Genomic DNA, 27,290 nt, shown 5'->3' with positions numbered 1-27,290 from the left:
TACAAGTTGATCAACAATAGTTACCATACTGCCTCTTGCTATCTTAAGAAGAATTGCCTAAATCATCAGTTATAATAAAATTGAACAAAACAGTAAAGAATAAGACCAATAAAACCAAAACATTGGAGACATTAGAGGACTTTAAAAGAAGATAATAGTCAACCAGAATGGGCATCACAATGAATCTTATTGTCTTTATAGTTGTTGCCTATACTTTCAAACTTGGTACTATCAAGCATAACAGAATAGAGGAAAATCAGTCAAAACAAGATGGTGAGAGCAATAGAGTTTCAAATCAAGTTAATAGGAAGTCAGAGTGGGTTACTATAATATATCCTGCTATTTTTTATTTATTTTTCCCTTAATTAAAAGGATAAAAATGAAAAAGTAGATAATAAAAAGGAGATTGAGATAAAAAAAAAAAGAGGGCATAACAACAAAACAGCGCAGGTCAAAACATAGCCATTTAAGCAAAATAGTGTTTCACCACAAGATAATCTCAACATAATAGTAGTTACCGTAGTGTCTCTTCCCTTAAAATCTTTGGGTATAACTTCATATACTGTAGCATCAAACGTATCAAGACAATGTAAAACCATTCAAGAGAATGACAGTATTACAGGGTATTTAGAATCAACTAACAGAAAATGAGCAATAGTTTCTGTATAATCTCCTTGTCTATAAAAGTTTTTGTTTATATTATCACATATAATAAAATCCAATAAGATACAACACATTAAAACCGATGGAGACAGAAGAACAAAAGCTTGATGAGACTTCAAAACAAGATGATATTAGCACTACCTATTATGATGTCTTGTTTTCTCCAAAATGGCTGTTCCTACCATCCAACCTTCTCTGTCTCATTTCTGTTGAGCTCTTTTTCTGTCTTTAGTTTACAATTTGTCCTCTTTATTTTGCTTTCTGCTCCATTCATTGTGGCCACTCTGCCACTGTTTCTGGAATCTTGGTATTTTTCATTTTTAGAATATCCTCCAGTAATCTCTGTAGAGTTGAATTGGTGGTTGCAAATTCCCCTAGTTCCTCTTTATCCTGGAAGCACCTTGTTTTTCCATCAATTTCTAGGGATAGTTGTGCAGGATATATCAATCTTGGCTGGAGGTTATTATCTTTCAAAGCTTGAATTATTTCCCCCCACGCTTTTCGTGATTTGATGGTTTGTGCCGAGAAGTCTGCTGTAATTCTGATGGGTGTTCCCTTGTAAGTGATCTGTTTCTTGTCTTTGACGGCTTTTAATATTCTGTTCTTATATTGGATTTCTGGAATTTTGATTATTATATGCCTGGGTGTAGCTCTGTTTGGGTTGTAGGTTGCTGGGGTACTGTATGTCTCATACATCTGAGTATCTTTACCTTTTGCTAAATTAGGGAAATTCTCCTGGATTATTTCTGTGAATAGCTTTTGTAGTTCATTTATTTGAGTCCCTTCTTCTTCTTTTATGTTCTTAATTCTTAAGTTATAGATCCTCTTATCATCTTCTAGTCTTTGTATTATTGCTGTTTGTTTTCTTGTTATTTTTAAGAAGTTTTTCATTTCATGCTTCCACCTTACAAATTGTCCTCCAGTTCTGATAATCTATCCTTAGTTTCTTTCAAGCTGTTATGCCAGCTTTCAATAGAGTTTTTAGTTTCCTGGTAATCTCTTTGAACCTGCTTCATGTATTCTATGTTTTCTCTATTTTCTCCATCAAACAATTCTCCCCTTTTTTTCTGTTCTTCCATTCCGCCATCTGTTTTTTCTTGGGTGGTGCTTAGCATTTCTCTAACTATTCTACTTATTTCTTGCTTTATTTTATTAAATACTTCATTTTTGAACTCATCTATGAGGCTCCGGAGATACCGCTTTATGTCTATAGGTGCCGTGTTTGATATTGCATGTTTCTGTCTTCATTCTCTTTTGCATTTACCTTTCCTGCATCAGTGTTCTCAGGATTGAGGACTGAGGACCCTTTCTTGTTGCTCCCTTTTCCCATACTTTTTGTTCCTTCCATACAAGCGTATGTAGGAGGCCCAGGTTTTTTTTCTCTGTCTGTTACAGTTTGTTTGAATCCGCCGGCTAGGTGTTCCCGCCCACTGCAGTGTACTAGGGAGACACAGACCTGGGCAGCCTCTGCTGGGCCCGCCCCTCCAGGTCAACCTACTGAATGCTTCACTGCTAGGGTGCACCGCCAGGCGCAGGGACCTAATTTGGGCTAGCCTACTGGATCTTAGTCCGCGGCATCACCAGGCCAAGCGCTCCCCACCACTCCTGCTTGAGAGGGGAATATGCGACTAAAGTCAATGCAGGGCCCTGTTCTGGCTAGTCTGCTCGTTCCCAGAATGTCCTTTGTTGGAGCCTCCTAGTCTATGAAAGGGTCCCCATTTCTCTCACTCACTGCAGGTCAATGCAGGGCTCCCTGCCAGTCCCGCTCTCAACGCCGTTTGGTTCGCTGATTCCAGCTCTCAGAGCTTTCGCGCATCTCTCTCCCTGCCTTGCGGATTGGGACGCAGTATTGGCAGCAGAAATTCAAATCGCGGCTTCCAATGGCGCTGGGATCCAGCTTCCGCACTGAGATTTTATCTGTTCCTGTTATAGCATCAGGATTGCATTTCCAGTTGGTTTCTCTCAGCTTAGTTTGTTCCTGGGTGGGCAAGGTACATCTCCCCTCACATAGGACTCCTCACACGGCACCACTCCTGGATTCTAAACTAGTAATCTCAGAGAGCCTCCTTGGCTGCTGTTATTTGTCCACCATGTTCTCCCAGAAATCCATACAGTGGGATTAAAACTGTCTCCTAGTATTGGAGGGATCCTTGATCCCTGACAGGGATCAAAGAAGATGTCTAGGATTGCTCTGTAGTTGAGGAGGAGGTGCGAGAGCAGGGATTGAGAACCCAAAAGCAAGTGGGCAAGTCACTGGAATGTGAGACATTTCATAGGCTTCTCAGGAAAAAGAAGGGAACTGTATCAATACCTACAATGTTTCAGACACATGGACATGAATGTTTATTATTTGAGAATTATAAGACTCGATGAAGTAGTGAGATCATCCCCAGTTTATGGATGAGTTCGCTAAGTTTTGATAGATCTCAAGAGCCCAAAGTTGATTTGCGTCCCACTTTTTTTGTACCAGAAATCGAACTCAGGACCTCATGCTTGCCAGGCAGGTACTGTGTCACTGAGTAATATCTCCAACCCTGATCTTGAGCCTTTTGACTACATTCTGTGCCTGTACTCTCCAAGATAGCTGGTAAGCAAGGGCCTCACTAAGGAGGTAGCAAGAGTTTGGCTCAGCTTCTGCTTCTGAGAGCACAGTCTCTGGAACCATGAAGAAAAATGTCAGAGAAACAAACTTTTGACTAAGCCCAGAACCATGTTAGGTTTGCTCCCTAGCTGTCTCCAGAACTCTGGAAATTATCCTTCCTAAGGGCAGAGCAGCTTCCAGAAGATAGTGGAGCCCTGCTAAACTTACACATTATCCATGAAGGCAGCAACATTGGCACCCTTGTCTAGCAGGAAATGAATTTCTCTGGTCCTGACACCTTGGCTGGTGGCTCCCACCATAGTCAGTGACCTGCTTCTTGTGAGAGCCTAGGGTGGGGATTTCCCCTTACCCATTCCCTCCCTCTCATACTTCAGCCCTGAGCAAGCAGAGAAAGCTGGAACCACTGTCCAGAAAGTGCCACCCAGAGTTCTAGACAGAAGGATGTGGGCTTTCATATTATTTTCACATGTGTAAATTCTGGGAGTCTCAGTTGCTTTTGTAGGAGGAGCTGTGTTCTCATCCTGTGTTCCTATTAGAATCCCCTCACCCACTCACAAAGAATCTACACCAAGCTAGTGACCCCAGGGGTTCATCTCTTCCAAAGATGTACTTTGAGCAGGCACTGCAATGTTTGTTCCACGCTCTTAGGCTAGTGTTCCTACACCAGGTGACTTCACTCAGTCTTGAAGCTGTGAGAGAAGCAACTATTTCCTCACCAGTTCACCTGGTAGGAAGGTGTGAAGCCACAGCCTCCAACTGACCGTGGTTGGCATAGAGAGGAAGTTGGTATAGACAGGATGTGAAGTCTGTCACAGTAGAGAGGCGACAGGCTGCACCTTTCTTCTCCCAGCAGCTTTTGTCCAGTGGAGGCAATAGGAAACTATTTTTGTGGCACAGACTTTGGAGAAATCGTCAAATGACAGCAACATGCTCACAACGTGCACAGCATGACCACATTCAATGACCGTTTCTACTCAGTTCTGTCTTGGGTTTAGCAGGTTGGGCTGGAGCCTGCCCTGGGCCTGCTTTTGACCTTTGGGTCTCTGTTAAGGCCTCCTGCTCCTGTCTTACTGTCCACACAGACATGTTGAAATCAGCTCTTAGCAATTCAGCACTAGAGAGAACATTCCAGGCTTTTATTAGCCCACCCTGCCATCAGTACTGCATTGGCTGTGGAAAGGACTTGATTAGCTCTGTTTTCTTGGGGAAGTTGAGGCAGATTTATGAGGCAGTGGAAACCTTAGGAAGAGTTGCCATGTGGTAGACTCTTTCTTCCTCTTACCTGCCCTACTTTTTAAATTTTAAATTCTTCAGTTTGTAAACTTCAGTTAAAGACTTCATCCCTGATTGCTTTTTGTTTTTGTTTTTGTTCTATTTGGTACTGGAGATCAAACTCATGACCTCACACTTTGCTGCTGAGCTAATCCCCTGGCCTTGCTTTTTGAGCCATAGTGATCCTGTTTCCATAGATAAGACCAGAGCTAACTAGGGTCTCAACCATAGGGTTACCAACAATTTACTCTCCATTGCTGAGAGGAGGAAGCTATAAGCTTAGGGGTAAAATAAACATATGGCTGGTTTAATCATGTGTGAGGTATGCAGTGTGACAGACATTTTCCTTCTGATTCCTTTAAAAATATGACAAAACTCCCCCACCCCCTTTCTTCTGCAGCTTCTGGAGTAAAGCAAGGCCTTTGTTATTCTTTGGGAACCTTGGATGCGCACAGGTCATGTCTCCTGAGTTGAGGATTTGGGCAGAGACAAACCACAGGGTCATGCTTGAGTTATTGGAAGTGAGAACTGGATGCGGAGTAGTAGGTGTAGGGACAGAATGAGAGGCAGGTTGGCAGAAGAGACTAGATCCAATGGAAGTTGTATGGGTTGTCAGCCAGCCATGGCACTTCAGATGGGGGATGATATTTGACTCAGGACAAAGAGCGGTAGGTGTGGAGGTCTGATCAAAGTGTCAGACTGCCTTTAAAGGCGCTGGCTAGGCTAGGGGACAGGCATGGCTGCAGGGCAGACAGGAGGGGAAGGTGGGCTCCCATCAGGGCAGGCTGTGCACAGATGACTTAGGCTTCTGTCACTTACACTTTATATATTCATTCAGCAAACAGTACTGAGCAAAATAAAATAATTCTTGGCCTGTCACTTAGTGTTTGAATGAGGGGTCAGTATACTGTTGTCTTAAGTGGGAGAAAAGTCAGTAGTAATTTTCTACTAATAAAGTCCTAAACTTTTGTAAATATTTTCCTAAAAATAGTTGAGCAGTTCCCTTTACACGAATGCTCCATCTTGATTTAGGTAAGAGATAGAGTGGCAGCTGCTGCCCAGCCTGAGGGCATCCCAGGACTTGGTTGTACAAGTAGGAAAGTCATGCTCTCTCAGGTCATGGTAGAAAAACAGATTGAAAGTTGCTGCTTTGACCTGAGAACTTTCAAAGTTTTGACCGCTCACGTTAAGAAGTATGTTTTACAGCATGAGCTATATGCACATAACATACATATGCATGTGTACATAAAATATAGAAGAAACAAAAGTTTCATTAAGCATTTATGCTTTCCACTTGCAATGAATCCTGGTATTTCCTATTTACATTTGACCATTTTCATTGAAAATGAAGTTAAAATAATTTTGACTGACCAAATTGATTCCATAAACTGCGTGGTGTAGAAAACATTGGCAGAAGAGACTAGATCCAACGGAAGTTGTATGGGCTGTCAGACTTGACTAATATGTATAACAGGGAGGCAGGAGGACTGTCTCATCTTTCTGGGCCTGCAGCAGAGTCAGGGTGAAGTGTGATGGCCCAGCAAGGATGGACCCAGCACAGTCCTCACCTGTGGTGTATGTTTTAGCCTGTTAACTCAGATTTTCTCCTCAGAGCTCCATGAACCTGCCTCCTGACAAGGCCCGGCTCCTGAGGCAGTATGACAACGAGAAGAAATGGGATCTGATTTGTGACCAGGTAATGTATTAAAAGAGTAGAGATGTTTCAGGGGCTCTGCAGGAACTTGGGCCTGGATTGCCCTCATTGAGTTTTCTGTCTCTCTTCACAGCAGATACAGAGTTGGTAGGCTGAGCTCCTGCAAAAGGCTGTCTTCACTTCCTCCAGTGGGCAGTTTGTGCAGAGTGGGTTGTGGAGCAGGTTGCTGATTTCCCCAGAAGAGCCTGTTTTTGCTGTTCCCCAGGGTCAAGGCTGTGTCTAGCAGGATCTGCCAAAGGATCCTTCCTCTGTCACTCTGCTCCAGACCTGGAGTAAATAGCAAGATGCTTCTCCATATCTATAGGCCTTTAGAAATGAGACCCCCTGGTTTGCTAATCTTCTATTTCCAAATGTGAGAATAGTCAAGGCTACTGCTTTCCCTACATAAAGTGTTTAGAACTCAAAGAGCATTATCTTTAGCTTAGAACTAAGTTCTTCTAACACCTACCACCTGGTTGTTTCCCCTGCACACATGGTCCTGAGTCTTTGAACTCAGACATTCCTGTCTGCATAGCTCAGTTGGCTTCTACCTCTGTATTTCTTAGTAGATATGAAGGAACCTGTACAGAGTATGGGCAATTTTTTTATCCTGTACTTTGCCATGAAGCTTTGTCATGAACAAATTACTTCTTTTCAAGCTGAAGAAAATCATAATAGGGTATATTTATTTAGTGCTAACTTTTTTGGGGCTTTTTTATTTTTTGTTCTTTTTGAGACAGGGTCTTGCTATGCAGTTCAGGCTGGCCATGAGTTCACTTTGTAGCCCAGGCTGGTCTTGAGCTTGCAGTGATTCTCCTGCCTCAGCCTTGCCAGTGCCGGAATTACAGACATGTACCACCATGCCTGGTTTGAGTGCTGATTTTATATCAAGTACTCCATACATAATGAAATACCTCATTTAATCCTCAAAAAAACCCTCTAAGGAAGGTACCATGACATTTGTAGATGAAGAACTTGGAGGTCAGTAATCCGCTATCTGCTGGTGAGTGATGGAGTCAGGTTGGGCTCAGGCAAGCGGTTGCCAAGCCTGCGCCAACTGTTCTTTCCCGCTGCTTTCCTAGTCATGCTTGCTTGACCTAAGCTGGGATTATGATTCAGAGGACCTTAGCCAAGTTCTCTCTCCAGTGAAGTCCCATTTCCTTGGGTTTTGCATTAAGAGGTGTGGGTTAATAGTGCATGGAGTTTGGAGAGTAGCAGCCCCTTTGCCACTGAGATTTTCTAGTCTCTCAATCATTTCTGTGTCATACAGGTTCAGCTTTCTCAAATCTCTTTTGTTTTCTTTCATTTGTTTTGAGGTCCTATTTCCTAATGTTTTCCTGAACCCTTTTTAGCCCCTGAGCTCTTTGGATATCTCAGTTGTAGGCCCTTGTAGAACCAGAATACCAAGACTTTCCCAAGTTTCCTCTTGGATCAGATGAGAGAGTTGGGCCAAAGTAGAGAGGGCCTAGACCTATGCCATGTGTAGAAGGACTAAGGGGTGAATTATTGAGGGAAGAGGTTGCTTTGCATCAGTACAGCTTGGGCCTTGGGTAAGGAGCCAAAACCAGCTCAGTCCCAGCTGCAGGGTTTGAAGCTATGAAAGCTGGATTCTGCAAGACCAAGCTTCCTTCCTCTTGGTTTTTTGACTCCATCCATCAGTTGGCCAGGCAGAGAAAAGCATTTCCCAGTCATTTATTTTGGGTACTATTCATAGTTCTGTAATCTCCACATCTTAGCAAGCAGCAGGCTCTCAAAGTATTTTTTGACACAGAAAAAAAGCATTTTAGGAAACACTGGTTACAGGGAAAGATGGCAACAAGTGGGAATACCTTGGGAATAAGTCAAGGAAAAAAACCTAGGCTTTGGGCAGTGCTAAGGACTAGGTGACAGCTGGGAGGCTGGGTCCCCTTGTTGAGCATTTTAGGTGCTCTCATTCTTCAGTGCCCTCCTAAGACTATTTGTACACATACATGTTTTCCCTCTAGGAGCGATTCCAGGTGAAGAATCCTCCCCACACTTATATCCAGAAACTCCAGAGCTTCTTGGACCCCAGTGTAACTCGGAAGGTAAAGTATGAGGCAGTGAGGCTATGTCTTTTGCCTTCGTATTCCTGTGGGGTTTGGGCACAAACCCTTTGGCTTAGGGGTGGGACATCTTTTCCAGCAATGAGAGTTGGAATTTTGGACTCTGAGGTCAGAGGCTTGGAATGAGTGCTTAGTATCTGAGGGAAGGTCTGTAACTGCATTCTTGTACCCCTCTCCGTTTCCTTTTCTGCCCCTTTTATTTGTACTATAAATTGGACTGGGCATGGTGGTGGGGCTTCATTGGTGACAGAAGGTGCTGTGCTTACAGAAGTTCAGGAGGAGAGTGCAGGAGTCAACCAAAGTACTGAGGGAGCTGGAGATCTCGCTTCGCACCAACCACATAGGGTGAGTCGGGTTTGGCCTGTCTACCTGGCCCCAAGCATTGCCTGCTGCACAGGATCTGGTGTCCTCTGTGATTATTTCACCTGTTTACCCTTCCTGCCATGGAGCACAGTTGTCCTTTGAATGGCTTCTGGTTCCCGAGAGTTCCACATTGTGCCTTTTCTGGCTTTTCTTCCAATCAGCTCTGCCAGCTGCGACTGGATGCTTCTGGAAAGTGTGGGGCCTCTCCTGGGGTCCCCAGAATGTGGCTTTGAGTGGAAGATATTCTCACAGCAGATGAGCTTAGAGTCTGCTTGTGGCCTAGTGCTGAGCCAAGCGAGGCCAGAAGAAGGCTAGGAGTGGGGGAAATATACTACATTGGGTAGGGCTGAGACCTAGTTGCTATTGAGCAACTATTTGAACTTCGTGATACCCAGAAAGTTATTTCTTGTTTGGGAAAAAGCAGTCTTAGTTCTTGAGCAGAAGAACTTTCCTGAAGCACCAGGAAAGATGCCAGGAGCTAAACTTGTGTGGTCATAGATCCTGGTGCTACCAACTCATTGACAACACCCCCTCCACACACACTCCAGGATCTATATGAGCAATTTCTGAAAACAGGCAGAAGATACTGCCTCAGTTTGATGAAACTAATCAGCATATATAATGAAAGACAGAGAATGTGTGTGTACACACCTGCAGAAAAGATAGTAAAGGAAGGAACCTTGGTATAGGATTGCAGGTGGGGTTTCCTACCTGGCCAGAGCTTGGCATGGTCATGAGTGCCTCCGTGAGTGAAAGGGGGGCCTGGTAGTAGGCGGGGGCAGAATGTTTGCTGGGAATGTGCCAGCCCTACGGCCTTGAACTTCCTGAGGCTAAGGTGGAAAGAGCCAAATGACGACATCAGCCTTTCCTCTCCTGTCATGACAGCAGCCCTCTGTCCCTCCCACAGACTAAGCCTACTCTGGCTTGTTTAGAGGGAGGGGACACCTATGTGTAGCCAGCTGCAGCAGCCAGCAGCCGTCACTAGGGAAGTGGCATAGGAGAGAACAGGAAAAGTTCAGTTCCTGGTCTCGGAAGCTATGTTGTGGTGACCAAAGTGTGGCTTCCATATCTCATCTGTTGGAAATGTGGAGAGCCAGTCCTTCACCTTGGTAAATTCTTCACTGAAAGGAAAACCAGCAGAACTTCTCTGTTTGCCTGGCTGTAGCAGCTCAGTGATGCCACAGGGAGCCCAGTGCACCACTTGCCACCTGCATTACCAAAGGGCCTTCTTTCCCTCTCAGGCCCCGCGCAGTCTTTTTAAGTCCTGCTGTGGTCAAAGTGAAGATAGGGGTTTGCTCTTCTGGCCCCCTTTCTACATGGTGCCTACCCTCTGGCATCTGACCATGAGCTACGGCTTGAGCAGCATGGTTCCCAGGCAGTGGGGCCTCTTGGAAGTTGGCATTCAAGTTAGGAGGCTGGACCTGGCCATTGGTTCCCAGGGAATATCTTAGTACTGGCATTTTAGGAACTCCTGCCCTCTGACCTGAGGCTTCTCTGGGTAGTTATGTGAGAGAGCCAGGATCCTTGGCAGCAAGTTTGTCAGGCTGGCATGTTGGGGCGGCAGGGTGAGAGGAGGCCAAGGCAAAGTGAGGAGAGGAATATTGTGCTTTGGTCACAGCCTGACTGGCCCAGGGCCTGTAGAAATACGAGTGTGGGGCAGCAGATGGGAACTCAAGCCTGGAATGGGGTTGGTTGGAAAGAGGGATTCCAGAGCCCCTCCCATTCCTCTTTCCTCTGGTTTGTATTGGTTTCTCTGCCTTGCCTAAGTGCCCTTTAACCTCTCCTCAAAGTGTCAAGATCCCGAAAATAGCAGTGTAGACTCAGACAGGAAATGAGAAGGGGGTGGGGAGCTGGAGAGCAGACAGACAGGAAATGGGAGGCCTGTAGGCCCCCAGAGAGGAAGCTAACTTCAGGCAGCTCCGGTGTCAGTCAGCTTCAGCCAGAGCCTGCTGCCAAATCTCAGCTGGGCCTAGTGCTCCAGCCCCAGCCTCTCTCTGGAGCTTGGGGTGTGACTCCCCTCCAGCTATTTCCAGCTGTAGGAGAAAAGCAACGTTGCAAGGTGTTTGGGTTCAGCTGGCTCACAAAGACCCCAGGCACCCCAAGGGAATAGAATGCCCCAAAGAGGAAAGGTTTCATCCTTAGGTGCAGAGGATGAACTTGGAATTCATCCTCTTGGAGTTTCTCTGGAGTTCATTCTTGACTTTCACTCCAGAGGTATCTCAGCCCAAAAGGAGTAAAGGCAGAGGGTGAAAATGTTCTAGGACATTGTCCTTTAAGGGCCCTGTGTCTACCTGCCTACCCCTCTAACTGAGAGGCTGCATGTTCTTACTGTGGCTCTTGAGTCAGTACCTTTGGAGCTCCTTGAGCTCCTGATCATCTGACTAGCCTTTTCCGGTTCTGTCAGACTTGCTCTGACTAAACACAGAACTCCCACATCCCTTTTTGCTCACTGCTTTCCAAAACTGCTGCCCTTGAGCTCAGTAAAGAACTGTTTGGCCCAGTAAGTCTTTGTCCCAGAGCTCTCTCTGTCCTCCCACCTGTATCTTGACAGACACTTTAATCATGCTGGGTACTTGCTGGCTCTGTAAAGCACAGGGCTAGGCCTTGGGACATACCAGGTAGGTCTGTGGTAAATGTTCTGGATATTTCCACAATTTTTCCAGCAACTATTGAGCAAGAACAGTGGGCCTAGCCTTGTGCTATACCTAAGGGATACAGAAAATGATTGAGCTGGGGCCCTGTCCTGTATGGGGAGAGTACCTGGCTGCTTATTTGACTGAAGCACATTCATGATAAAGCAAGTGGTATTGGAAAGACCTGTCCCTAGCTACTCTGCCTGAGGGAAGTCCAGGCTGCTGGGTCATGGATTTTGGTCTTCAGAATTTTCTTAGTGTGGTAGTAGATTCCAGAAGGATCCAGGAGGGAGTGTTACTGGGTCAGAGACCTCTCACCCTCCATGTGCTTTAGCAGACTCCTTCTCCTATGTCCTCCTGTGTCTGCAGGTGGGTGAGGGAGTTTCTGAATGATGAGAACAAAGGCCTGGATGTGCTGGTGGATTACCTGTCCTTTGCGCAGTGTTCTGTCATGTGAGTACCACCCAGGGCTAAAGGAAGGAACTTATTGGGGAGGGTACAGTCCCATTCTATTTAGAAGAGGGAAGGTAAAATTCCAACAAGTGAAGATGGGAATGGGCATCCCAGGACAGGAGGAAATAGCCCAGGAACAACTTGAAATAGACAGGAAAGCCAAGAAGGTGTATGTCTGGGGGTCAGCAAAGACTGACCAGTTAACTAGAATGGATGGAAAAGAATGATATAAAAGGGGAGTTTGGCATCAGAACCCAAAAGATCCAATAGTAGGTGAAGGCAAGCAATCCAAGCTAATATCCTGGCTATAGGAAGAGATGGCCTTGGTGGGATCCATGCATCTCTATAGAAATGAGTTTTTGTGAAGCAACTCTGGGTCCCTCAGATATGAAAGTTTTACTCCAGGTCATTGTTAAACCTATAACCTTTGACCTGGCCTGACACATGAAGCACTTGGGAGCCCTGAGGAGACTGGCGGCTTGGAGGCAACCAGAAAGTGAATTAACACAGGGAAGGGTAAGGTGTAGTGCCAAGGGTTTTCAAGCAGACAAAGCCAGGTTTGGGCTTTAGTTGTAGCTTGTACTACCTATGTGACCTGAAGCACATTTGTTCTCTGCTGTAAGAGATCTTCATTCCAGGGTTGTAAGAATTAATGCATAATGTATGTAACCACAGTATTTGGAACATCCTAGGTCTGTACAGTGGTAGAAACTTTATTGCTCATTTTATTATTCAAAGGTGTTATACTTTAATTTCCTAATATATGGAAAGGTGGATGAGAGTCATAGTGAAGTAGCCCTAGATAAATGAACCCTAGGGAGAACAGTCAGCCCAGTTGGCTTGTGATTTGCCCAGCACTGCAAGTCTCATGTCTAGGAAACCTGTCAGCTCTGGACCTTAACCCTTGCGTAGACTTTCAGTTTCTTACTGTCTTTGCCCTTGTGGCCGTTCTCCTTTGTCCAGCAGGTCTTTAGTCTCCTTTCCTTAGGAGCATGAACTGATGCCTGTCATGGATTGGCCTCCCTGTCACCTTTCCCAGGTGATACTCCATTAAAGTCAAGAGTGACCCATTGCCTATTCCCATCCCTGTAAAAGTCATACATTGTGATTTCTTTTTGTTTGTTTTGTTTTGGTTTGGTTTTTTGTTTTTTTGAGGCACGGTCTCTCTATGCAATTCAGACTGGTCTTCAATTCACTTTGTAGCTGAGGCTGGCCTTGAACTCATAGCAATCCTCCTGCTTCAGCTTCCTGAATGCTGGGATTACAGTCATGTTCCACCACTCCCGGCACATCATGATTTTTGTATCCCTTTAAATATTCTTTTTATAGAAATAAATGAAAAATATTTGTTTAAGTTTTTTTTTAAATTCAGAAGTTTTACAATAAAAGGACATAAGGTGATATAAGCTTATCTTATTTGAAAAGGCAGACAAATCCTGGCTGCTTTAAACGAAGAATACACTGCAACCTCAGTACTAGTGTCCATGGTACTACACTGTTTTAAAAAGAAACAGAGAGTGTATGTTTGGGGAAGAGTTAGGAAGAAAGGGGTAAGACCAAAGACGTTATGGATGGAAAGCCACCAGCAAGCTGTCTCCCTGAGAGACAGGGATTCCCGATGTCTACTAGAGAGCCCCACTAACTACCTCCTGATTGTCACGACTCTGATGCCTCCTCCACTTCCTGTGAAATGTTTGGGCTTTGCAGATACTGCTTCCTGTTCCAGAAAGCCATAGTCTCTGTGCCTTTGACCAGGACCATCCACGGGGAGCAGGACACCTTGTGGGGAAAGAAACTTATGGGAGATGCTCCCTAGGCTTTAGTGGCCACAGAGGCGAAGGACAGAGAGTGAGATTGTTTCTCAGCTTCTGAAGGGGTACCTCCAAGTAGGGGTGTGGGAAAAGGTCCTATAAGTTTGTAATCTTGGCTGTAATCTGCCAAATTGCTCATGGTAGGAGACATATGATTCTAGAAACAGGAATTAAGAAACTACCCCAACTACCAGCAGGGCTAGACTGCAGGTCCCTAGTCCCATTACAACCAGCAATTTCTTCCCTCAGGGAAGTGGAAGCCCAAGAAGCCCCTATATCAAGAAAACCCAGAAGCACCTCCAGTAGCTAGTCATAGAAAACCTCATTTTAAAATCCAATGCTGGGCTGAGCATGGTGCTACACGCCTATAATCCCTGTGCTTGGGAGGCTGAGGAAGGAAGATCTCTGTGAATTCAAGAGCAACCTGGGCTACATAAGCAAATTTAAAGCCAGCCTGCTCTACATAGTGAGACTGTCTAAAAAAAGAAAAAAAAAAAAATCCAGTGCTGGAGCTGGGGTAGCTCAGTGGGAATGTGCCTGTCAATGTACTTGAGGCCCTGGGTTCCATTCCCAGAACAAAAAAAAACATTTGATGTTAACATAGGGTGGTCGTACCCCTCCTAAGCATAAAACAGCATTCCACTCTGGGCTTACTGGAATCCTAATTCTCTTCCATTCAGCCCAACCCAATCCAGAACAAATGTGCTCTATCAAAACACTGAGAGATCCTTTGGCCACTGCTATTAGCCAGGTAGCAAGACCCGTAGTTGGTGTGTCACCCACCGCCTCCTTCTTGAGGCAGATTCTACTGTGGAACTTTAGCTTGAGCTGCCCCATTTGAGGCTGGCTGTATAGGAAGATAGCGAGCCCTACTGTCCCTTGGGCCATGGTGAGACCACTCCTGGAGTTGCCTGGCCATAGGGAGCAGATAGCTGGTCTCATAGCATCCCATCTCCCCAGATTCCTCTTCTTCCTAGAGCTTCCTGGGCCTTCTCTGCTCCTGCCCTGTGTTGGTGCGCTCCTGGCCAGGATTGGGTTTCTGCTGTCCAGTTCTGTTCTCTCTTCTTGCTGTCCTTGCTTTTTGTTACCCTGGAGGCCTGAAGGGTGGGGGCTGGCTCACCAGTGGGCTTGGCATGGATCTACTTCTGTGTATGTGCCTTTGTGTGCGCATATGTGTCTTTTCATGCTCCAGGTTTGACTTTGAGGGTCTGGAGAGTGGTGACGATGGTGCATTTGACAAGCTCCGGTCCTGGAGCAGGTCTATCGAGGACCTGCAGCCACCTAGCGCCCTTTCGGCCCCCTTCACCAACAGCCTCGCTCGCTCTGCGCGCCAGTCTGTGCTCCGGTATGTGTGCACTTGCTCTGCCCGCCTGCCTCCTACCCCAGCCCCAGTCCCAGCCCGTCTCAGTAACCGTGGTGAGTGCTCATGCTCCTCCCTCCACTCTTGCTTCCAGGCTCAGCTCTCTTGCCTTCTGCCTGCCAGTCTGTCTCTGGTCTGTTTTCTCTGTCTCCTTGACTCTGCCCAGCGGTCTGTCCTGGGTAAGTATGTGGTCCTTAGCTGTGCCGCCCCATCTGGGGTTCCTCACTGTCTCGGCCATTCCTCCCCGGCTACTCAGACAGGGATTGGGCTTCACTGACTGAACCAGCTCCTACCTTCCTGTCTGTTTCCCTCTAGCACTTGATCTGCCCATCAGCTGCTCAAAGACCAGCTTCCACCCACCCACCTGCCTGTCCCTTCCCTTCCCTTCTTCCTTCAGGCCTTCTTTCTCCAACTCTGTGCACTCATTTGTGGTGTCTCGAGAGCCATCCTGCCTGGAGGTAGACAGACAGACCACATGATTCTCAGAGCCCTTGCTGCTTCTGGAGGTTATTCTTTGGGCTCTGTCCTTTCCTCAGTCCCTCTCTCACGGATGTGCTCTTCTCCTACTCCTTTGGGTTTTGACCCTCAGATATTGTTCATTGTTGTAGCCTTGCAGCAGCATATGTCTTTCCTCTTTTATTTTTTTCTCCATGAAAGATCACTAAGATGTTTGAGGGGTGATGCAAAGCCAGAAGTAGTTACCTGGCCTTCCTAAAGCTTTAGGGTTCTGTTCTGATTTTTGGAGATGTAGAAGTGGGAGGAGAGTCGAGATGCTTGTGCCCCATGAAATATGTAGAAGATGCAGCCACTGGAAGTAGGAAATGGGAAGGCTGTGAGTGTCTCTCAGGGCACATTTCAAAGACTAGAAAGGCTTTGAATACTGCCATGTGTATTTTGGAGAATCTCTGGGTAGCATGGTTTGGACACTGGTTATGAAGCTGGGATCCTAGGCGGTTGGTGACAAAGGTCTGTCCCAAGGAGGTGAACACAGGTTGACTACTCTGCCTCCAGCATCCCTATCTCTTGGTTGTTAGTACAAATCCCTTCTCTCCCATTTCTGCCACTGCTAAGGGTCAGCCTGCTGTCTGGGCAATGGTGAGCATTCCATCACCATTTGGCAGCATCAGTTCTTACCTGACTGCCTGGCCCTCTTTCCCAGGTACAGCACTCTCCCTGGCCGCAGGGCCCTGAAGAACTCCCGCTTGGTGAGTCAGAAGGATGATGTCCACGTCTGTATCCTTTGTCTCAGAGCCATCATGAACTACCAGGTAAGGGTCTGCACTGGCACCACATGAGAAGCAGGCACCAGATTGTGAAAGACAGGATTCTAGATGACCTATGACCAGGGAATCTGCTGGGTTCTGCCTTTGCCACAGTCAGAGTCCCCTCCTTTTGTCTTTTGCTCTGCAGTATGGCTTCAACCTGGTTATGTCCCACCCCCACGCTGTCAATGAGATTGCACTTAGCCTCAACAACAAGAATCCAAGGTGAGTCCCCCATGTGCTTCTCCAGGGCTCTGGACATCTGACTCCATTTGTCCCGACAAGTCCTCTTTGGCTTTGGGGTCCTGTAGCTAGGGTCAGAGCCTTGGTTGACTCCCTTACCTCTGCCAGAAGAATGTCCCTGGCTTCCTTCTGGCCTGCACAGCAGTGAAGGTGCAAGCCTTGCTCCCTGCCTTTTTTCTAAAACCCATCCCTGACCTTCACCACTGAGCCATTCTCCAGAGCACTCTGCCAGCTGGGGACATGAACCATGTGGTAGCCAGGATGGGGAGCTGGGTGCTAATTTTCCTTCTTCACCCCTTAGGACCAAAGCCCTGGTCTTGGAGCTCCTGGCAGCTGTATGTCTGGTGCGAGGAGGTCATGAAATCATCCTTGCTGCCTTTGATAATTTCAAAGAGGTCAGTCTCCGAACTGCATGGCTGTTTTTTAGCAGGGAAGAAGGCAGAGAGTCAGTAGTTAAGCACCAGTGATTTTTAACATCCTACTGGCTTGGCTAAGCAGGTTGCTCCTTAGCACCAAAGCAAAACTGGAACTGGAATCCTATTAAATCTGTGCCAGGAAACCTCTTGATTAGCTAAGGATGCCATAGGCTGCAGTGAGTGGTCCTAACCTGGCCATCATCAGAATCACCTGAGGAGCCTGCTGTGCCCCACTGCATGCCCACTTGGGTATAGGCAGTACACTTTCTGAGGCTCCATAGATAGTTCTTCTTCAGCGAATGCATGGGTAAAACCCAGAGTGGGTGTGTTTACAGGGTAGGAGAACGATGTCTCTTTCAGTAGTGAGGAGAAAAAGAGCTCTTATATGGAATTTCCCAAGCTCCTGGGCCTGGCTTCAAAACCCTAGTCTGCTTGAACATGGGATTCCTCGACATCCAGCCACAGCTGTGGTTCCACCCCTTCCTTCTCTCTGGACCTCTTCCCTGACATCCATTGTTCAAGCCAGGAAACGGCTTTTCCTCCCTGAAGCCCAGGGAATCAGAGGAGCCTTTAGACCCCTCTCAGCGGAGGGCTTTCCTGTACACTGGCCCCTCCTCTGTGTCCCCTGGGACCTCAGCCTCCTGCTCAGCCCTGGCCTGACTGCTTTCCTCCTCCCTTTTCTCCTTCCTTCAGTAACTGGACAGTATCAGGTCCCTGTGTTTCTTACTGACCTTGTCTCAGAGGTATCTAAAGTTCAGCCTAAGGGCACAGGCTTTACTGGTTTCTCTGAGTTGGGACCAGATACCTAGGGCCAGATTCCAGGTCCAGGTTTTCTTCTATAGTATCCAGATTAGGGAGGTGAAGGAGATGTAAAAAGAATTAAGACATGTTGCCAGATGTGGTAATGCATGCCTGTAATCCTAGTTCTTGAGAGGTTAAGGCAAGAGAATTGCCACAAGTTCTGAGTCAGCCTGGGCCACATGGTGAATTCAAGGCCAGCCTGAACTAGAGTAAGACCCTGTCTGTCTGTCTGTGTCTGTGTCTGTCTATGCCTCTCTTTCTGTCTTTCTCTCTTTGTCTCTTTTACACACACACACACACACACACACACACACACACTCACACACACAGTGTTATGTATATATACCAGCTTCCCATGAAGTAATCATTATGTACTACAAACATGTACTAACAGAAAATTCTTTCAAATATAGTGTCCTGGCTGGGGATTTAGCTCAGCGGCATAAGCACCTGCCTTGCAAGCAGGCAGTCGTGAGTTCGATCCCCGGTACCGATAAAAAGGAAAAAGACAAAAAAAAAAAAAAAACAAAAAACAAATATAGTGTCCAGAATAGCCCATTTTGTAGACAGAACAAATGCCTTTCCTGGGAACCAGTCCTCAGGATCTTGGGTTCTGCATGTGGTACCTCCCTTTCCTTGAGAAAGTTTTCTCATTCAGGTATGCAAGGAGCTGCACCGTTTTGAGAAGCTGATGGAGTATTTCCGGAATGAGGATAGCAACATTGACTTCATGGTGAGAAGGAGGGCTTGGAACAGGCGCATACCCAGTAAGGCTGTGTTCCCTAAGGATGGGGCCATGCTGACGTGTATTGTGGGGCCCTGCTGCTTCACCAGGTGGCCTGCATGCAGTTCATCAACATCGTGGTGCACTCTGTGGAGGACATGAACTTCCGGGTCCACCTGCAATATGAGTTCACCAAGCTGGGGCTGGAGGAGTTCCTGCAGGTAAGCCGGCCAGTGACTGTGAGGTGAGGCACTTTGGGATGGCGGACCAATTTAGGCACGTCAAAAAGGATGTTCTTTGGCAAGAGCCTACACCTGGATGCTTTTGGAACTTGCCTGTCTTCTGTGGTCTGGGACTCAGGTCTATCAATAGCGGTCTCTCCCTCTAAGATAGCTCGTAGTTCCTTACAGACTCTAATGATGCCAACAGCAGGAAGTTCCTCGGTTGTGTGCTCTAGAAAGTAGTAGTGAAGGATAACCACAACTAAGATTTCCTAGGACATTCCCCTGATCCTTCTGGCTCCAACTGCTACTCTCTGTTTTTCTCCCAGAAGTCAAGGCACACAGAGAGTGAAAAGCTGCAGGTGCAGATCCAAGCGTACCTAGACAATGTGTTTGATGTGGGAGGTTTGTTGGAGGATGCTGAGACCAAGAATGTAGCCCTCGAAAAGGTGGAGGAGCTGGAGGAGCATGTATCTCATGTAAGTAGCCTTCTTTGCCTGCTGGAACTGCTGTAGAGGATGTGGACATTTGAGTTCCAGTGTATTGAGCTGACCCACTTGCCTCCCAATTGAACTCCGGGAAGGGTTTAGAACCCACTGGGGCTGTCTAGAGTGTGCTCTGGACTCAGCCACTCATTCACTCATTGGAACACACATTGACCTTCAGGGCTGGGCTTGAGGTGACCGCTGACTTGGGACACCCTGCTGTCCCCTGCCTTGTATCTGTTGCTTTTCACCTAGTGTCAGACTCTAGGTCCATGGAAGCGGTTTGGGAAAGCTGCCTAATGCCTTTGGGGTCTTAGGGATTTGGATCCAGATCTGACTATATTTCTGGTCACTTACACGGAGTGCCCACATTTTAGTAGTACTGAACCTGCCCTTTCCTTCCCTTCCTACAGCTCACAGAGAAGCTTCTAGACCTGGAGAATGAGAACATGATGCGAGTGGCAGAGCTAGAGAAGCAGCTGCTCCAGCGGGAGAAGGAGCTGGAGAATATCAAGGTACCAAGTAATCCTGGGAAGAGGCCCTGACTGACCCTAGGCTCCAGTGCCTCAGGACCTTGCTTCTCTCTGGGTAACATCAAGGCAAGATGTGAGTGTGTGGGTATGTGCATGCCTGTGGTAAAGGCTTTCTCACTGAGCTATATCCTTAGCCTTTTAAAAAATATGTTTTTTAAAATTTTGATACAGAGTCTTTCTAAATTGCTCAGGTACTAGGCTCAAAATTGGAATCCTTCTGAATCAGCCTCTCAGAGTTCTGGGATAATAAGCAGATTCCATCACTCCTAACTTCAACAAAAGATCTTGATTAATCTATCCTTTATAGGCACTCAGATAAGGGTGGGCTGGGTATTTCACCCCATTTTTCAGTTGGGGAGAGAAGCTGAAGCCAAAGTGGGCCAGATACATGCAGAAGAGGGTGGGAATGGAGGAGGCATCCATAGCTACCTTTGGAGTGCAATCCAGGTTGGCACCTCCTATTTCATCCTGGGGCTTTTGCTTCCATGTGATCCCCTATCCCTGCTTACTGAGCAGGGACAGGATAGCCCAGGTACTCTGGCTGTTAGTTAGGCTGTCCATCAGGTATTGTAAGTCAGGAGGGCAGGTACATCTCATATTCAGTCCTGTCCCCACACCTACCTTTTCTTCCAGAGGAGCACAGTTAGGCTGCCTCCATTGGGCCCAGCCCCTGCTAAGCATAATATTGGGAGCTGTGGTGAATATAGAGACGGCTAAGACAGGGCCTGTCAATGAGGCTTCTAAGTGAGTGACAATTCAAGACCAAATCTGTGGAGAGAACAACTGTCAGGTTGGCAGTGGCGAGTTTCACAGTCATCCTTTTCCCTGGACCTTGAGGGGCCCATGCCGTGAGAACAGGTATAGAGGTAAGAACAGAGGGTGCCAGGGAAAGCAGGCCAGCTCTTCTGCTCACTACTTCTGTTCTGCTGCACCAGCTTCTCCTGGTCTCTCTGTAATTCAGCTCCAAGTATGCTCACAAAGACTAGTTGAATATCAGTTAGGCAGGAATTCTCCCAGGGATAGGGACTACTATGCCTTTAGGCCACCTTCCCTCAATGGCACTGTCTGCTTGACAGGAGACATATGAGAACACAAGCCATCAGGTGCACACTCTACGGAGGCTCATTAAGGAGAAGGAAGAGGCCTTCCAACGCCGGTGCCACCTAGAGACAAGTGTCCGTGGCCTTGAGTCCATGGGGGGAGAGGCCCTGGCCAGGGTAGGCCCTGCAGAACTGAGTGAAGGTGGACCACTCTCTGACCTGGACCTGCTAGCCTCGGGCCCACCTGTCGAGGAGGCACTTCCTCTGCCTCCACCCCCAGCTCCACCTTTGCCACCACCGCCTCCTCCATTACCAGGTAACCAGGATGCCTGGCCTTGAGGGGCAGCCGCACTGTGGAGCCAGAACCTTAGTAAGGGATCAGCTCGGAAATGGCATCATTTGAGGCTAGAAGAATATCAGGTCAGGGTGCGAGGGCTAAAAGAAGGTCCACATCCAGGGGGCTCAGGTTGTTAGTTCATGGTGTGAGGGCAGTTGTGGCCTGCTCCTAGCTGCTCTCAAGACAGCAGAGGAGAGGGGTAAACTGTGGTAGGAGAACTGGAGCAGAGACCAACACCAGCCCCTGGTCAGTTAGGACCCCTGTGGTCAGCTTAAGCAGAGCTCACAAAGCCTGAGGGTCTTGAAGGAAAACAGGCAGAGGGATGGGTAGCATGGGAAGTCTTGTGACCTTTGTGCCATTTCTTCTTCCCCTAGATAAGTGTCCTCCAGCTCCACCTCTCCCTGGCGCTGCACCCTCTGTGGTCTTGACTGTGGGCCTGTCCGGTGAGTGTCTCCAGACCTTTGGCATGGCTAATGAGACCAGGGAAAGGTGTCCTTTGTCCCTGCCTCACTGATCCTATTTCCAAACCAGCGATTCGAATTAAGAAACCTATCAAGACCAAGTTCCGGCTACCAGTCTTCAACTGGACAGCGCTGAAACCCAATCAGATCAGTGGCACGGTCTTTAGTGAACTTGATGATGAGAAGATCTTGGAGGTGACAGGGTCTGGGGCCCAGAAAGGTGGGCTTGGGGGCTGGGAATCAAGTTGCCAGATTCTCTGAACTTGGAAAAACCCAGTGTCAGCTCCATGAGTCAGAAGTGATGTCATGCTGGGCATAATACCAGTGAATCCTCTCATAGAAGTGGTAGCATTTTTCTTTGTCTGCTCCTGGTAGGACTTGGACCTGGACAAGTTTGAGGAATTGTTTAAGACAAAAGCACAGGGCCCTGCCCTTGACCTCATCTGCTCCAAGAACAAGACAGCACAGAAGGCTGCCAACAAGGTGACCTTGTTGGAAGCCAATCGTGCTAAGAACCTGGCCATCACTCTACGCAAGGCTGGTCGCTCAGCCGAAGAGATCTGCAGGGCCATCCACACGTGAGGCTCCCACTGACCTGGCCTTGGTCCCCAGCCAGTTGGCAACCCAGAAGCCTGGTTTTCCCTAAATTCTGATGTTCCTGATGGGATTCACTCAGCCATCCACTGGCGTGACCAGAACTGACTATTAGGTGGCATCATGTGAGGTGCTAGAGATTCATCCCAGACCTTACTCAAGCAGCCCCAAGACCAGGGAGGATGGTGCTGTAACACAGTGATGTCACCAAGCTGGTAGATTGTAGGAAGCAAGAGCCACAGAACTGAGCTTGGTGATTAGGGTGGGCAGAACAAGTACACCTCAACAGGGCTAGAAGAAAGTACCCATTAGCCCTAGAAGGAGGAACACAGTGCCTTGGATCCTGAAAATGGAATCTGGCTTTGGTGTAGGGAAGCAAGTAGGAGAAACAGGGTGGAGAAGCAGACAGAAGTCCTATGGGCCCCACTTAGGTACTTGGACCTTATTATAAGTGAAGAGGAAAGACATCACAGGCCAGCATGGAGAGGTGTCCAGAACCATGGCTGGCCCTGTGGCAGATGAAGCAGTGGTGCTCTACCTCTGGCTGTGCCCCACACTGTAACCCCTAGTCCCAGATGCCCCCTCTTCTACACAGGTTTGACCTGCAGACACTGCCTGTGGACTTCGTGGAGTGCCTGATGCGCTTCCTGCCCACGGAGGCTGAGGTGAAGCTGCTGCGGCAATATGAGCGAGAGCGGCAGCCCCTGGAGGAATTGGCAGCCGAGGACCGCTTCATGCTGCTCTTCAGCAAGGTGGAGCGGCTGACCCAGCGAATGGCTGGCATGGCCTTCCTGGGCAACTTCCAGGACAACCTGCAGATGCTCACACCGGTAGAGCTCTCGCCTAAATCCCTCCTCTGTACTGTGGTCCTGTGGTGCTGTCCTTTCCGCCTCCCCTTCTGACCACCTCCCCCCTTCCCTCCCTGTCCTCCCTCACTTCACCCCATCAGCTGCCTGGGCTGACTCAGGTATTCACTCTTCTTCCAGCAACTCAATGCCATCATTGCAGCCTCTGCCTCTGTCAAGTCCTCACAGAAGCTGAAGCAGATGCTGGAGGTGGGGAAGAGTGAATGGTGGTTCCCAGGTCCTACTGGGTGCCTGGGGCTATAAAGAGAGATGGGGGGCCTCAAGACATGGTCTGACCTACCGTTGTGTATCTTTCGGCAGATCATACTTGCTCTGGGGAACTATATGAACAGCAGTAAGCGAGGAGCAGTGTATGGCTTCAAGCTCCAGAGCTTGGATCTGGTAAGGTGGAAAGGGCAGCTCAGGCAGGAAGCCTAGGAACAATGCTGGTAAAGCCAGCATGTTTAGCTCTCTGGCACTGTCCCTCCTTCCTTCCCTCCCAGCTGCTGGACACGAAGTCCACTGACCGGAAGATGACACTGCTACATTTCATTGCCTTGACGGTGAAGGAAAAATACCCAGATCTGACCAACTTCTGGCATGAGCTGCACTTTGTGGAGAAAGCTGCAGCAGGTGAGGAGACCTTGGCTGAGTGTACCTGTTCTCATGTCCAGCCCAGGACAATCCCAGGAAACTTTGAGGAGAGGGAACACTTGGGTCCTTCTGTTTGCTAACTTTGACTGACTGCTTCAAAGCTTTCTGCCAGAGCCACGCATGAGCAAGGGCTTCCTGGAAGGAGCTTCTGGGAGGCAGTAGGCCCAGCCTAACCCTTCCCAACTAGGTGCCATAGGAGCAGGAAAGACAGCAGTAGTTCTTCACTCCCAGCTCCTTCAAGCTCACTCAGAGAGACTGCATTTCCTATATGTATGGAAAGTAATTAGAAAAACCATAAAGCCTTTTATAGTCAGAAGATAGCTATTATTTCTGCCCTGAAACTGGGGCAGGCCTAAGGCATTCTACTTTGAAGACCAGTAGCCACGGTGGCTGCCATTCTTTGAGGCCTTGCACTCACAGCCTTTGTTGCTTTACCTGGCCACCGTGAGAGCCTCAGCTGGCTTGATACACACTTCACTTCCATACCACCTGCCAAGAGAGAGGGCAAATTTGCCATAGCCCTGGGCTGGGAAGTGGGCATGTCACATGCTGGGCAGGCCTCAAATAGGCCTCTGGTGACCACAGTGTCCCTGGAGAACGTGCTGCTAGATGTGAAGGAGCTGGGCCGGGGCATGGAGCTCATCCGGCGGGAATGCAGCATTCATGACAACAGCGTCCTTCGGAGCTTCCTCAGCACCAATGAAGGCAGACTTGACAAGCTCCAGCGTGATGCCAAGACAGCTGAGGCAAGCAAAGGATGGAGAAGCGGGTGGGAGCAGCCCAGGCTAAGCACCAGGCCTCTCGAGGTGGGCCTGCCTCAGGTTGTCAGGCAGCAGACCAGCCACTGTGGGGAATAAGGGACTTTCGGGGTGGTGGCAGCCACCTCTAGAGACATGTTCCTTCAGAGCTTTGGGGACTTCGCATTCTCTCAGCTCCCAGAGCCTTGAATAGTTGGTTTTCTCTCTTTAGCCCTAGGCTCTGTTTTCTGTGGGCCTTCTGTCCTGGTGTGGACTTCTCCTTGCCGTCACCCTGACCCCTTTGCCCCTTTCCCAGGAAGCCTACAATGCAGTTGTGTGCTACTTTGGCGAGAGTCCCAAGACCACACCTCCTTCTGTATTCTTCCCAGTATTTGTCAGATTCATTCGTTCCTACAAGGTAAGCTGGAGAGTAGATTTAAAGAGGAATTTGCCTGACATGAAACTGGTTGAAGGAGAAAGATACTGGGCTTCAGGTATGGGCCTTTTCCAATTCCTTTGAATTCTGGGGAGGAGCAATGGGTGCTGGCGACAAGCTTCTTAGCTGTAAACTGGTGGGTAGGGTGGGGGCCCAGTCCCTTCCTGTCATTGTTAGGGGCAGGAAGTGCCCCCTCCAGAAGGTGGTCACCTGGGGTTAGCTGGTCCCATTGGCACCCACTCTCTACCCTCAGTGTCAGCCCTTCCCCTCCCAGCCTGTGTGAGTCTCACTCCCACCTATGGTTCTTAGGAAGCAGAACAAGAGAATGAAGCCCGCAAGAAGCAGGAGGAGGTAATGCGGGAGAAGCAGCTGGCTCAGGAAGCCAAGAAGCTGGATGCCAAGGTAGGTGGACCAGTTCTGGGCCTCAGCAGAATGCAGAGCTAGAGAAAAAGTGGAAAACTGGACAGAGAGACCTGCAGAGGGCCTAAGGGCTTGAGTCTAGGGAGACGGGTCTGTGGGGGACGGGGGGATTCCTAGCAGTGTGCAATTGGATATCCAAGTTGAGGGATCAAGTTAGTGATGATTTCTTCTGCCTTCAAAGACCCCATCCCAGCGCAACAAATGGCAACAGCAGGAGCTAATTGCAGAGTTGAGGCGGCGCCAGGCTAAGGAGCACCGGCCTGTTTACGAGGGGAAGGATGGTACCATTGAGGACATTATCACAGGTACAGATGGCCCTTTGCCCTCCTTGGGAGCTGGCCATTTGGCCCAGCCTAACTGCCTTGGGCTCTACTCCTACCCACCCAATGTGAGGCCTGACTACTCTCTCTCTCCTGGGCCACAGTGCTGAAGAGTGTCCCCTTCACGGCCCGTACTGCCAAGCGGGGCTCACGCTTCTTCTGTGATGCAGCCCACCATGATGAGTCAAACTGTTAACCCCCAGAGCTGGGGCCCCTGACAGGTACCAGGCACCACAGCAGCCCCTCTGCATGACCAGCACTCCCCCAGAGTCTGGGAGCTCACAGGCACTCCCACTGCATGATTTGGAACCATACACTGGCAGCCTCCTAGTGATGGGGACACATACTTCTGCATGCTTGTGTTCTGAGAAGCATGGCTTATCCTCTGCATGCACCCTCAGGGAAGTGGTGTCTCCCACTAACGCTCTCATGGCTTTTACTAAGATGGGATACAGAGTTGCCAGCAGGGGTTGGGGGCTGTACCAGCACAGCCAAGATCAAGCCTACAGTTTTGATCACCTGAAGTATCAGAATCCTTGCCTTCTCAAAATTCCTTCTGAGAGGTCTGGCAGTAGCTGATGCCCAGGAACAGTCAAGTGTTCCTTGATCTCTGTCTCCTGACACTGACAGTCTCTTTGTAGCTGTGGCTATTCCCACACCTTCCCTGTCTCCTGTACCCACCATCAGTACACTTCATGGCTGGCGACTCTCAGCCCTGCTGTGGGGCCACTCCTCAAGGCATGGTCCTGCTCATCTGCCTTGTCCTCCCCACAGGCCTCCACTATCAACCCATTGTTTGCCATCAAACAAGGAGTCCTGCACCACCAAGTGGCCCTCCTCGGGCCCCAGGCCCCCACTGAGACTGTCTTGGAGGCAGAAGTGCTACACCCCTCAGCTCTGCAAGTCCGGCCAGTGGACCTGAAGCCAAGGGCCCAGCGGAAGGCTACACAGTGTGCTCAGCCGTGCCAGCCATTCCAGCTCTCAGGCTGGGTTTTAACGTGTGTCACTGTGAGCACTAGCTTATGGGGCCCTGGCACTTTCATTGTGCCTCCAGTACTGCACTTTGCCCATTTAGTCAGCATCATTTCCTGAAGGGTCACCAAGGATCAGTTGAGGGCTTGGGAAAAATCCAGGTTTAGCCTACATAGGGACACGTAGGCCTCTCTCCTACAGCCCAGGAGATGAGAAAGCCTCTCAGCCAGGTCTAGAAATATCCAGGCTTAAGGGGCCTGGCACCCTGCCAATCTTGGATCATCTCTCACCATGAGGGAGGCCTTTCTCTGCTGGGTTCACCCGCCTGCTCCCTCATGATAAGGGTAGAGGAGGGATGCCCAGCCCACTGTCCTCTCCATCCGTTGTAGTCTAGGTGGATGCTGGCCTTGCTGTGGTGACCTGGAGAACAAAAGCTCTCTCCACACTGGTCCCAAGACCACTAGAGAAGGACGTGCCCATAACCTCAGCTCCTTTCCTCAGCTAGGGGTATTTCTGGCAGATGGAAGGCAGCATGATCCTCACAAGACCATTTGTTCAGTTCCCTGCCAGTTTCTTCTCAGTCCTTGGAAGGGAGTGCTGGGGCCACCTCTTTTTGTACATGTACTGCTTCCCTTTTTCTTGTACATAAACCCCAATCTTCCCTCTCAACAAAAGCTTGAAGCACCAGGCTGTGTCTCCTGTTCCTAGTCTTGAGGGGGTGGGCTAAGTTGGTTACAGGGGTAGAAACCTCCATTTTAGGGAAGAAGAGCTCAGAAGCCTGGGGAAGGGAGAAGCTGGCTGGGTGGTCTCTGACCACACAAAGGGAGCGGGCCTACATGAGACACGAGTGCCCTC

General features: G+C 48.6%; 1 protein-coding gene across 6 annotated transcripts in view; it reads left to right on the top strand.

Moving 5' to 3' along the window:
- Fmnl3 (formin like 3) overlaps nucleotides 1-27,122 on the top strand; it is a 59,863-nt gene extending 32,741 nt beyond the window's left edge. Inside the window, exons 2-27 of one of the 6 annotated variants that reach the window (XM_063254706.1) lie at nucleotides 6,150-6,233; nucleotides 8,216-8,296; nucleotides 8,583-8,659; nucleotides 11,680-11,763; nucleotides 14,767-14,919; nucleotides 16,094-16,202; nucleotides 16,345-16,421; nucleotides 16,741-16,834; nucleotides 18,315-18,389; nucleotides 18,491-18,601; nucleotides 18,934-19,080; nucleotides 19,500-19,601; nucleotides 20,696-20,975; nucleotides 21,371-21,439; nucleotides 21,528-21,652; nucleotides 21,833-22,035; nucleotides 22,647-22,881; nucleotides 23,038-23,106; nucleotides 23,218-23,298; nucleotides 23,400-23,529; nucleotides 24,136-24,296; nucleotides 24,604-24,705; nucleotides 25,033-25,125; nucleotides 25,325-25,448; nucleotides 25,568-25,684; nucleotides 26,238-27,122. In XM_063254706.1, coding sequence (XP_063110776.1) covers nucleotides 6,150-6,233; nucleotides 8,216-8,296; nucleotides 8,583-8,659; nucleotides 11,680-11,763; nucleotides 14,767-14,919; nucleotides 16,094-16,202; nucleotides 16,345-16,421; nucleotides 16,741-16,834; nucleotides 18,315-18,389; nucleotides 18,491-18,601; nucleotides 18,934-19,080; nucleotides 19,500-19,601; nucleotides 20,696-20,975; nucleotides 21,371-21,439; nucleotides 21,528-21,652; nucleotides 21,833-22,035; nucleotides 22,647-22,881; nucleotides 23,038-23,106; nucleotides 23,218-23,298; nucleotides 23,400-23,529; nucleotides 24,136-24,296; nucleotides 24,604-24,705; nucleotides 25,033-25,125; nucleotides 25,325-25,448; nucleotides 25,568-25,659 — 2,958 coding nt within the window. In that variant the 3' untranslated portion in view covers nucleotides 25,660-25,684; nucleotides 26,238-27,122. Of the gene's footprint in view, nucleotides 1-6,149; nucleotides 6,234-8,215; nucleotides 8,297-8,582; nucleotides 8,660-11,679; nucleotides 11,764-14,766; nucleotides 14,920-16,093; nucleotides 16,203-16,344; nucleotides 16,422-16,740; nucleotides 16,835-18,314; nucleotides 18,390-18,490; nucleotides 18,602-18,930; nucleotides 19,081-19,499; nucleotides 19,602-20,695; nucleotides 20,976-21,370; nucleotides 21,440-21,527; nucleotides 21,653-21,832; nucleotides 22,036-22,646; nucleotides 22,882-23,037; nucleotides 23,107-23,217; nucleotides 23,299-23,399; nucleotides 23,530-24,135; nucleotides 24,297-24,519; nucleotides 24,706-25,032; nucleotides 25,126-25,324; nucleotides 25,449-25,567; nucleotides 25,685-26,237 lie in introns of those variants that run through there. The other 5 variants (XM_003475797.5, XM_003475798.5, XM_013159187.3 and 2 more) reach the window with 5 other exon arrangements.
- Nucleotides 27,123-27,290: the final 168 nt, after the last annotated feature.

This window comes from Cavia porcellus, unplaced genomic scaffold (assembly GCF_034190915.1).
Source record: "Cavia porcellus strain 051 isolate PalLab524CR breed Dunkin Hartley unplaced genomic scaffold, mCavPor4.1 scaffold_8, whole genome shotgun sequence".
NCBI classification, from domain to species: Eukaryota; Metazoa; Chordata; class Mammalia; order Rodentia; family Caviidae; genus Cavia; species Cavia porcellus.
Note: the sequence above shows the minus strand (reverse complement) of the source record. Positions and strands in the feature narration are given on the sequence as shown.